At 34.6% G+C, this 12685-nt stretch overlaps 1 protein-coding gene and 1 non-coding gene across 2 annotated transcripts; one reads left to right on the forward strand and one right to left on the reverse strand.

Moving 5' to 3' along the window:
* Window positions 1–4060: 4060 nt before the first annotated feature.
* Window positions 4061–6920, reverse strand: LOC145043063 (Tetratricopeptide repeat (TPR)-like superfamily protein). Its single transcript, XM_078991600.1, has one exon. It carries the CDS (start codon window positions 6714–6716, stop codon window positions 4332–4334), a length of 2385 nt encoding a protein of 794 aa, XP_078847726.1. The 5' UTR covers window positions 6717–6920; the 3' UTR covers window positions 4061–4331.
* A 57-nt stretch (window positions 6921–6977) lies between these two features.
* TRNAI-AAU (transfer RNA isoleucine (anticodon AAU)) lies at window positions 6978–7051 on the forward strand. The gene has a single exon. It is a non-coding gene; the product is annotated as a tRNA-Ile (tRNA).
* The last annotated feature ends 5634 nt before the right edge of the window (window positions 7052–12685 follow it).

Consider the following 12685-nt stretch of genomic DNA (forward strand, 5'->3'; position numbering starts at 1 on the left):
CGAGTCCTAATGAACCTTCAAGCTACTCGCTGAGTCTGAAGAACAACTCGGCGAGTTCTAGTGAATCTTCAAGCTACTCGCCGAGTCTGATCATTGGACTCGGCGAGTCCTCGCCATGCAGTCAATCCGCTGCCTCCTGTATTTCGCATGATTTCGAAGTATATAGATATGGGGCTTCCTGGACTTTCACATATACTATTACAGGGGTTTTTAACACTTATAACAACGATATAATCTAACAAATCCTTAAATGGGTTTCCTAAACCCTAAACTCGCATACAACGTAAAAGTTACAGATTTCGATCCGAAGATTACCTGAAAACGTGTTCCCTGTGTCTCCAAACCTCCAGTACTCGATTCCTTTGATCACCACCTTGCTCCTCCTTGTCTAACAATCTCTTCAAGCCTCCTCAAGTCCTCTCTCTTGCTTCAGATGCTCACACACTCCCAGGGTATCTTCAACCGGCCAAAAGACGCGACATGACGGCCATAAGATCGTTATATACGATCAGAAATGAAACGGCTAGGGTTCAGCTGAAACAGCGTCGACTCGCCGAGTCTCTACTTGTACTCGTCGAGTCCAGTCGCGTTTCTGTGACTGCGACCAAGACCATGGCCCTACTCGGCGAGTCATGCACCTACTCGCCGAGTTCCCTCTTAAATGTGCCCAAAAATAATTTAAAGAAATACCTGAAATTCCGGGCTGTTACACAAATTTAGGCGTTCTTTTTATGCACGCTCTCGGTTCAACATTATCTACGTCTTTCGTGTTGATCACTAAGGCTAAATATCACTCCTTCGTAAATTCACTATTTACATCACGCTGTGCCACACCGTTTTTGTCACGAAACTTTGACGGGTCATAACTTCTTCGTTATAACTCGGATTTCGACATTCTTTATATTTTCGGAAACCTCGCCTCAACCACTACATCTTCATGCAAGGATATCGGGCATATCTCACACTTTAATTTTGACGCTTATTTTATTCTTAATTCATTAAATTATAATAATTAAGGCTAAATATTATCTACGTCTTTATGCACGCTCTCGGTTCAACATTATCTACGTCTTTCGTGTTGATCACTAAGGCTAAATATCACTCCTTCGTAAATTCACTATTTACATCACGCTGTGCCACACCGTTTTTGTCACGAAACTTTGACGGGTCATAACTTCTTCGTTATAACTCGGATTTCGACATTCTTTATATTTTCGGAAACCTCGCCTCAACCACTACATCTTCATGCAAGGATATCGGGCATATCTCACACTTTAATTTTGACGTTTATTTTATTCTTAATTCATTAAATTATAATAATTAAGAAAATAAACACATAACTCACATAATTCACAAATAATACATTGTTATTATTTCAAATTTGGGTTACAAAGGTTAATCTAGACTATTACATTGCTAAAAATGGCAAGCCCAGAAACACGGGCGTTACATACTCATAATCATTCTATTTTCTTTGTAATCATTCATTTCAATCAATAAAAGCATCAAAGCAGATGATAATTATCACCTCCCAAGGTTTCATACCGAAGATCCTAGCAAGGATCAATGTTCCTTGTAAATGATTTGTGTTGCTTTGATCTACATTACATATCTGTTTTATACTGAGCATCACAACCTCTCATACACTTTGGTCTATTTTTGTTCGATTATTTTTTGACCAAAACAGTGTTCTTGAATCTTGATTTCATGAGTTCCAAAAATAAAAACTTATGTAATCAATTTTTTTCGCACAACACACATATGAAATGTCTTATGGGAAGGAGCTTCAAGAACAGGTGAAATCGAAATTAAGATGTTCTTTTCTTCTTAAATCGTTTTCAATGAAGGAACCCTATATTTTAGGGGTTTTAATTTTCATGTTATGGGTTTGGATCCATATTCTTGTGAGTCCTTCAACCCTTAATTTAAAATCGATTTCAACAAATACACCAAAAAAATCCAGTTTCAAATTTGTGTTTACGCATATGTTTTCATTGTTTGAGCTCTAACAATTGAAGTGTGTTCATGGCCGGAAAATTCATAGAGTTCATTGGAAAATTTATGTTTGGTCAGAGAATTGACGGAGAATATGACCATAGATGCCAAAGTCACTGGAAACCCATAATCCCTGGTTATAATGATATATTTTGAACAACAATAACAAGTTAAATGGTAAATCGGATACAAAAAAAGTGACTAGATAATAATTCCTTACCCTCCTGAGTTATTTTCTCAAAATATTTTGTTAAAAGCTTTTAAGTTTTTTAGAAGGGCAGCATATACATACGTGATAATATTACATATTTCACTGTTAATGTAATCCAATAAAATTAAAATATGAGTATTTTTTACAAAATAGTTGTAAATATGCTTTCCTTTTTTTAATGTTTTTGTATGACCATAATAATGATACAGAGAAAAAGATCCCGTCCAAATGACTAATATCATAATTTTTATTTCCATACTCCATCGTTGTGTTTTGTTTTCAGGAAAAGAGAGGATCTATCGGTTTTGACTTTGAGAAGGAAGCGAGAATTCCCAAAGGTCGTAAGATCATACATATAGGACAGTTCAGAAATACCTATATCAAGCCCTTTTGACTGATTCACTTGGTCGATCCAGTATATGAGTATTTTTTACAAAATAGTTGTAAATATGCTTTCCTTTTTTTAATGTTTTTGTATGACCATAATAATGATACAGAGAAAAAGATCCCGTCCAAATGACTAATATCATAATTTTTATTAATTGCATATACAAAGATTAATAATAAACTAGACCACCTATGTGTGTGTGTGAGAGAGAGAGAAACATTTATTTTTGGTTGATTTGACTATGGTGATTTCTATTATGGTGCAGAGAGAGAGAGAGAGAGAGAGAGAGAGAGAGAGAGAGAGAGAGAGAGAGAGAGAGAGAGAGAGAGAGAGAGAGAGAGAGAGAGAGAGAGAGAGAGAGAGAGAGAGAAACATTTATTTTTTGGTTGATTTGACTTTGAGAAGGAAGCGAGAATTCCCAAAGGTCGTAAGATCATACATATAGGACAGTTTAGAAATACCTATATCAAGCCCTTTTGACTGATTCACTTGGTCGATCCAGTATATGAGTATTTTTTACAAAATAGTTGTAAATATGCTTTCCTTTTTTTAATGTTTTTGTATGACCATAATAATGATACAGAGAAAAAGATCCCATCCAAATGACTAATATCATAATTTTTATTAATTGCATATACAAAGATTAATAATAAACTAGACCACCTATGTGTGAGAGAGAGAGAGAGAGAAACATTTATTTTTGGTTGATTTGACTATGGTGATTTCTATTATGGTGCAGAGAGAGAGAGAGAGAGAGAGAGAGAGAGAGAGAGAGAGAGAGAGAGAGAGAGAGAGAGAGAGAGAGAGAGAGAGAGAGAGAGAGAGAGAGAGAGAGAGAGAGAAACATTTATTTTTTGGTTGATTTGACTTTGAGAAGGAAGCGAGAATTCCCAAAGGTCGTAAGATCATACATATAGGACAGTTCAGAAATACCTATATCAAGCCCTTTTGACTGATTCACTTGGTCGATCCAATATATGAGTATTTTTTACAAAATAGTTGTAAATATGCTTTCCTTTTTTTAATGTTTTTGTATGACCATAATAATGATACAGAGAAATAGATCCCGTCCAAATGATTAATATCATAATTTTTATTAATTACATATACAAAGATTAATAATAAACTAGACCACCTATGAGAGAGAGAGAGAAAGAGATTAACATTTATTTTTGATTGATTTGATTATGGTGATTTTAAGTGATTTCTATTATGGTGCCGATAATATCGTAAATAAAGTTGGTTACAAGACCCAAAGAAATCCCTTAAAAAGAAGGTAAACACAAGATTGAAAAAAAGTTGGTGGGGTGGGTCCAACCAAATTAAATAATAATTGTAATTAATTAGATAATAATTATAAGAAAAAAAAAAAAGATAGACAAATGTCACAAATTATACAAGGATAATTAATGTCATTTTACACAAGTCAATGACGAATTTAGTGTAATTTATATATCTTACAAAATCTTCCCAATATTACTATTCTCAAAAATAATATTTATTTCCAAAATTTTCAAAAAGATTCCATACACCAAGTAAATAAATAACTATACTTTCACCAATAAGATCTCTATTATTTTCAATTCCTTCACCTTAAGCAACTTCATGTTCTTCTTCTTCTATATAGAAATAGAAATTTTGTATGCTTCCACTATATCAATGACTATATCATAAACCATTATATTGACAACTCAAAAAACAAAGATTCATGTTTGAATCAATGCAAATCAAACAAACTCACTTTGATTTCTGTTTATGTTTCTGTTTCTCAATCTCTTTCTCCAAAAACTCCAAAGTTGTATCAGTAACATGATTTGGAGCACAATCTGCATCCACCATCATCTTCAAGAACTTATGAGCTTCTTTCAATCTTCCTCCTTTACAATTAACCTCAATAAGTGTATTATAAGTAACAACATCAGGGTTTATCCCACTTCTCTTCATCTCCTCTAAAACCCTATTCACCTCATCAAACCTTCCACCTTTTCCCAATACATTAATCAAAGTATTATACATCACCAAATCAACAAAACCTCCATCTACAAGTCTTCTCAAAACAGCACTCGCCAGATCAGCACGCCCCATCTTCCCCAACCCCTGAAATATCATATTGTAGGTTGCCACGTCAGCAGTAGTAGCACTATCCTTCTTGTTTCCCATTTCGGAAAGAACCCCATACGCCTCATTCAAATACCCTTTTTTCACCAATGAACTCATTAAAGAGTTATAAGTGTAGGAAACAGGATCAACGCCTAAATCGGTAAATATTTCAAACAATTTGCAGGCTAAACTGAGTTTTCCTTTGGTTAGATATATAGATATGTATGTATTCATCATGTTAACATCGAATGAATTTACATTTATACCCTTTTCTTCAACTCGTTTCCCTTTTGAAGATGATATTATTTGTTTGTTGGATTTTGCTTCATCGGCTAAATGATCCATGTATGGAGATGATGACCATGGGTTGATGTCAATGGTGTCTTTTCTTGAAGGATTTGTGTTTTGTGTTATTAAAGATAAGATTTCTTTGAAGTCTCCTTTCATGGGAAACATAAAGGTGGAATCTTTTTCTCTGCTTTGTGGATCTTTCATTGATGATTCCATGTTAGCTTTCCATTTAAGAAGAGTTGGCATTAGATTACTGTTTTTGATGTGTTTCATGAGTCTTTCTTCACAACCCCTTCTTCCTTCTTTGTTAAAAGCTACTAAAAGATGAGTTATTGTGACCAAATCGACAACAAAGTTTCTTGATTCCATCTCTTCTACCAATTCCATAGCTTCATCAATCATTCCTTCTTTACAGATATGTAATATAACAATGGAATAAGTGATTCCATCCACGAATTGACCTTTCTTCTTTAAATCACCAAACAATGCGTATGCAGCTTGACCTCTTCTGTTTTTAAACAAGCCATCAATCAATATATTGTATGTGGAGGAAGAAGCCCTAACTCCATCATCAGACATTTTATCGAACAGTTGGCATGCATCTGTAAGTTTTCTTGATTTCAGAAACCCATCAAGGAGAGAGTTGTATATAATTGTATCTGGAAGAAACCCGTTATGCTGCATTTCACTAAAGATCTTTGTGGCATCATTTATCTTGTAACATTTACAGCAGCCTTGTATGATTATACGATAAGTGAAGGGATCTGGCTCATGTCCAGAGGTTTTCAATTCTTGAAAAACAATAAGAGCATCGTTCACTTTTCCATTGAAGCAGAGAGATTGAATTAGACTGTTGTAAGTGCACAAATCAGGAGCAAACAAGCTCTTTTCTTTCATCTCCTTGAAAAGATTCAATGAAGTTTCCAATTTTCCCCAATTACCAAACCCATGAATACATATATTATAGCCCCTCACATCGATAGGAAAATTCTTCTTTTCCCTTAACTTATCGAAAGCATTTCTGAATTCTGCTCTCATACCCGCCTTTCTCAAGGCTACAAGCAGCTCATTACAAGTCGCAGCATCCATAGAATTCTTGTTTTCATCTGTGATAGAATCCAAGAGCTTAAAGAAGGTAAATAGAGCCATGGTTAGGTGATTACTACGGATAAGGGCAATGAGAACAGAGTTGTAAACATCGGGGTTTAATCTATCCAATATATTCTCCGCATGATCCAGTATTTCGAGAGCAGAATCGAAATTACCAGACTTTATGAAAGAATCAAGGAGGAATTTGAAAGTTGACGAATCAAGAACCACGCCTTCTCGATTCATGGAGGCAAGAAACTCAAAGATGTCATTTTTATGTATCACGGGGTTTATACAGAGGGTTTGGAGTACCTGAGAGTAAGTGCTCGCCGAGTGTTTGTAGTTATGTCTGAGAGAACACCACTTGAAAAAATCAACCTTTTTGGATACATCAAGAGAGCTTCTTCTGAGGATTTGAAGAACGAGTGGCTCAGAGAGTGAAATCAAACTCGATTCTTCATTGTTAAGGTTACGAGTACCCCCGGGCTCGGAGAGGGATTTTACGATGGAAGCAACGAGGAGGAAGGTGCCCAGTTTTGATTTTGAATTATTGGGTTGAATAATTGTGGTTTTGCTTCGAATAAGTGGATTTCGGAAAAGGGGTTTGCTATGTGATGCTGTTCTTCGTCTTCCATGGAGCATTGCAGCTGTTTTAATCAATGTTTTGTGATTAAAAAATCAACCTTACATATCATCTTCAAACGTCGCATCTGAACTTCTTGATCATACAAATCAACTGAAGAATCAGTAGATATAATCACTTACCGCCTTAAGGCCTTAGTGAAGGAAGCCATTGTTGAATCCTGAGCTTTCATCTGGAAACCGAAGATCGATGTTATCGTAAAATGTGTGTAAAGATATAAACTAATTGATTAATTAGGTAACCGATGATAGAACACAGCTGGCCTATTAGCTCAGCTGGTTAGAGCGTCGTGCTAATAACGCGAAGGTCGCAGGTTCGAGACCTGCATGGGCCATCTTTTTTAGATTTGAAAATTAATTTCGTACTCTTTAATTAGTTTATACATTTGACCTATTTTGTCTTTTGTATATCCTTCGAAAAGTACTTAAAATCAGTAGCTTGAAAATTAATTTTGTGCTCTTTAATTATGATATAAACGATATTAAACCAAAAAAAAATCTAACTTTGAAAATGTTAACTAAAACTAATAAGAAAAATGACTAAAAAAAGGTAATAAAGTTCTTTTCAAAATGTATAAAAGATATCATTTTTTTTAGTATATATAAATATCATTGAACCGGTTATTTTAGGTAATCATCAGGTTATTCGGTTATTAAATATTCAAAAAATATTATTGTTGTTTTTTTAGTATAAAAAACACCATTAAAGTTATTATTTGTATACAGAATACCAACGGAGTATATATATGTTTACATAAAACCTTGTGGTAACTTGTTATTTTAGATAAATAGAAAAATGACTTAATATCATAACGAAGTTTCCAAAATATTCAACAAATACATCAGTTTTTGTTAATTTCGTTGTTGTCGGGTTATGTAGAACACAGTCACTGGAGATCATGCACCGTCATATCCGTTCACAATAGTTGTGCAATCTCTTTCATTCCCTTACTTGATCGTTTTTACACTAAGATGAGAAGTAACTAAGTAATAACCTTAGTTAAACGTTCTTGCTTCCTGATTGCATTATATGCCTTAAACCTAAAACATATATAAATTATATAGATACACATATTATACATCAATGTTAATCGTTCACTAGTATTGCAGCACAAGAGATACACAAATGAGAAACGAGTGTGACGTTATGTCATGATAGATGAATGATCAGGAACACTCATCGTTATGTGACTGATTTGATGACAATTTGTAGTCAAAGTAGAGAGAAGAATATGTATTGGAGCGCTTGAACGACTTGCATCCTAATTAATGGATTCTTAGTTATGTAATTTTCTATAATTGTATTTAGATATAAAATGATCAAGTGAGGGAATGAAAGGGAGTGCATGACTGTTATGAACTGGTACGATGATGAATGATCTCTGATGACCGTGTTCTACATAGTCCAGAAACAACGAAGTTAACAAAATGTGCTTTAAAAAACAACAATGATATTTTTTTTGAACATTTTGGAAACTTCAATGATATTTTTTGTACTAAAATGTGTATTTCGTTGGTATTCTGTGTACAAGTGGTATACTTTAATGGTAATTTTTGTACTAAAAAAACAATGGTATTTTTTTTAACATTTTGGAAACTTTATTACCCTTTTAGGTCATTTTTCTGTTTACCCGAGGTAATCGGTTACCACAAGGTTTTATTTGAACACATGCGTACTTCTTTGTTATTCTGTGTACTTTATTGGTATTTTTGTACTAAAGAAACAATAATGGTATTATTTGAACATTTTAAAATTTTCGTTATCTTTTTAAATTATTTTCCCAAACTAGAAGTATGAGATATCCTAAAACGAAATTTAAGTTCGAATTTTCTTTTAGTTACTCATACTAACTTTGATAATTTTATTACGAGTAGTAGTAACACCAAGACCTTCAAACATAATTTCTATAAAACTGAAAGTTGAGATAAATCTTTGCAACTTTGATGAGAAAAGTGTTAGAATTTAACGATACATAAGAACAAGATGAAGAAGAGTATGATGTGTGTTTACACAAGACATACATGATAACTTTTTGTTGAGGTTTTTGGCTCAAGAATGAACAGTGTTTCCATTCTATATTTGTACAAGGAACGAAATTTGGGTGGTTCCAACTTATAAAAGAAGACCGCACTTTGGTTTCAAGCTTGAAGTGTTTGATTCTTTTTTATTCCTCCTATTTTTAGTGTAGAAAGTGTCAGTCAGTACTTTGAAAAATATGCATGTAATTTGTAGAGGGAGGGGAGGGGTGAGATATTAGTCTATGAGATTGTAATAATTTGTTATATAGTAAATCTTTCTCTCTGAAGGCCTATGGTTTTTCTCCGGTTTTAGAGTTTTCCACGTATATTCTTGTGTCTAGTTATTTTCTCTATTATTGTTATTGGAAAAACTATTAGGGTCATTGAGGTGATTTTCCCAACAAGTGGTATCAGAACTCCGAGTTTGGAGGAGGTTTCTATTTTAGAAGTTCATAGTATGCTCTGGTGATTACAGCTTGGTCTGATCTTCTAAATCATAACGAATTTCTATTGATTATATTGGAAATATCGTGATACTTTAAAGATTCTTCTGATGCTCCGTGGTTGCAGCTTGGTATGATCTTCCACATCAAAAATGAGGATTTGGGTGGCTGTTTTGTGTACAATAGAATTATATACAAGTCAAGAGTATGTAGCATTTTGGGAACGTTTTGGCTAGGAAAGACTTAGTACTTAAGAGTGTCCGTTATGACCCGCCTCTCCTTCCTAAGAATCCTTTTTTGGGTGTGATACTTATAAGCTTGGAGAATTTTTCTTGTATACAATATTTTTTGGGTATACATATATGATGTCAAAGTACAATCCCATGAGATTTGCTGTAGAGAAATATGGACAAAGAATCAACTTTGGTTTATGACAAGTTCACTTTAAAGATGTGTTGTTTCACTTTGGGTTATGTTTTTGTCAAACATTAACGAACTAATTTTGTAACCAAATTAGTAAGTGTGGTGTTATGTTTGAAATAAGGTAAGTAAAAGTAAATTGCTTAAGATATTGAAATGTGTTGAAGATCTTGGTTGTGCCCAAGATCCGGGGTGGAAAACAACAGTGCTCAAAGAGATATTAAGTTAAAGTGTAGTATTTTTTAGATGGAAACGAGTGTATTTGGGACAAAAATAGTGTTAAGTGATTATCCATAACAAAGCTTTAAGCTAATAAAAACATACTGAAGTGATTTATGAGCATTTGATTTGGCATGCGGAATTAAAACAACACAGTGAATATGGTGATTTGGGTGCTAAAATATGCATTCGATCATAGGAATAAGTACAAAAAAGGAACTACAGTAGCTCTCCATAAATATCTCACTCACTAGTCACTATGAACTACATCTCTCAAGCACACCTCTACAAGTGGTATGCAACCCACTATATATATTGGTGCTTACATCTCTCTCTCTCTCTCTCTCTCTCTCTCTCTCTCTCTCCTTCTATCTACCTCTATCTCTATCTCTTATGTCACAAGGCATCAATAGAATATGCAAGTGGGTCTACAAGATTCAAACCATTACAAATTCATTCATGAATAACTTTGCACCCCAACATTCTCCCCCTCAAAGTTAGGAATAGATGACCCGCTTCAGTCTTCCAAAAATAAACAACTTCATGAACCAAGCCTCAAGCGTAACAAATGGATAATTGAACATTATATCTTCAATTCTTCAATGACCTTCCAATCTGGGTTCTAGAATGTGAAACCGTACAAACTGAACATCAAAAGGTAATTAGGAGTATTCGAACCTCCACAAAATTACCCAAATTTGAGCATAAAAGCACACCCCAAAAATCTTCTTTAAGTCTAAAACCATCATGAACCAGGGAAACCCAAATCAATTCCGAATCTCAAATCGAATCACTTTATAAACTTCAATTGCTAAAGGTCACTTCAGCCTTCAAGTCCACGTAATATTAAAAATTCATTTTTCGAATTCTCATATTTAATTCTCCCCCCCCCCCCCACCCTTATTATAATCAAAAAATGATTATAAAAATGAAAAGTAATGAGAAAACGCTTAATTTGGATTTTTCTATACAAAACTCTCCCTTAACACATGACATAAACATTTTTCATAAATACGGAAAATCCAAAAATATCTCAATTTTCGAATTCGATACTTCTTGGACTGCCTTTGATGAATTTTCAAAAATTTGGGTAGAAAACTATCAATTTTGAAATTCTGTAGTGACCAGTTGCACCCAAAACAACCTCAAATTCAAAACTTTACCCCAATTGAGAAATTAGGCATAAAGTGTCAATTTGCATTAACTATAGGGACTTGTTTCGAAAATATTCCAATTTCTTAGAATTTTTGGCCCAATGTCGAAACTGAGTAAATTATGCCATTTCACATAAACTATAGGGATTCGAAATGAAAATTATGCAAACTTCATAGTTTTTGACCCCATGTCGAAAGTGGGTGAAAAATGTTAATTCATTGAAAGTATAGGGATTTGGATCGACAAGTTTTGTTTCTTCTCCACAGCACTTCGCTTCCACTTATGTTCAAAGACCTTCACTATCAAACATAGATCGACCCATAGCGAAGGTACATTTAAATTGTACAAATAGCGAAGGTACCTTCGACATCCAAAACGATCACCAATAGTGGAGTCTTCAAACTATTCATAGCAAAGGTCATTCGACATCCAAACTATTAACCCATAGCAAAATTTGTTTGACTTCGAACCAAACCTTCATTCTCAAGCCAAGAACTTCGTTCTCAGATGTAATCTATAAACCCATAGTGAAGGTCAAGCTAATTTACCCATAGCAAAAGTCATTTGATATCTAAACCCAATCAACTAAACGGAAATCGATTTCGATTCTCCAAACCTTCTGTTGACCACGTACAAAGTCGTTCGTTCTCAAGCCATAATCAGTCAATTACGTTAGATACCAAAACCCAAATAGCAACCTTATATGAGAACGTTCTTAATTTCCAATCCAGTTAACCAGATTTGAAGGCTCGTTCGACATCAAGTAAATCACCAATAGCGAACCCTTCAATCTTTAAACCAAAGCATCAAAAGAGAAATCACTTGTATAACATCGAACGGACCAAGTTTCATTCGACATCAAGGTCAGAGCCTTCAACATCACGAATTGTGAAAACCCGAAATTTCTAGCTTGTACAAACATTCAAATCTATCAAAGTTAGCCTCGTTTTGTTATCTTTTAGCGCGGTTTATGGTCTATTTGAGTGTTCTAAGCCTAGTATAATCTAGGTATGGGTCTTGGGATGAGTATTTGTGAGTGTAACACCTTTCAAATGAGCCAAACACACCAACACAAGGTGTGTGCGGCCACACGAACACCAAGATGCACACCCACCCCAACCGCACACTCCCCTATATATATGATACTTAGTCATTTTGAACACTTTTTCAACCTTCTTCAAGACTGGAACTTGTTTTCTCTCAAGTATCATCCATATTTCTCTTCAAATCTTCAAATCAAATAAGTGTTGCTTCCTTGATTCGTTAATACAAGGCCTTAACTAGCCTTTCCCTTTGATTTGATCCATGAAAACACCTATTTGGTGTTAAATCTTCAAAAACACCGAGAACACCAACAACACACACTACCTTTTTGGATTTTAACTACACATTTAAGCCCCTAAAATGGGTATACACTTGCAATAGCTTGATATAAGCTAAGAACCCTTGAATTTATGCATGAAAAACGCCATTTCATATGATCTTCAAGTGTGTACGGCCGCATACACCAAGTGTAGCCATACACACCCTTTTAAACGCCCAAATTAGCATCAAACTTCGATTCCGGCTAAGAAATGGTCAAAACACCTTCCCTAGAAGATCCCTAAGGCTTGGAAACACGTTTTTGACACACTTCATAGTGAGTGTGCGGCCGCACACACACGCTGGCCGCACACCCACAAAACCCTTGATTTTGTGGCCTTACACTCCAAT

Source organism: Lactuca saligna, chromosome 4 (genome assembly GCF_052625555.1).
Source record: "Lactuca saligna cultivar CGN05327 chromosome 4, ASM5262555v1, whole genome shotgun sequence".
NCBI classification, from domain to species: Eukaryota; Viridiplantae; Streptophyta; class Magnoliopsida; order Asterales; family Asteraceae; genus Lactuca; species Lactuca saligna.

Bases quoted from the DNA above. Each gene is read 5' to 3' on its own strand.
- LOC145043063 (XM_078991600.1), bottom strand. From the start codon at position 6,716: ATGCTCCATGGAAGACGAAGAACAGCATCACATAGCAAACCCCTTTTC.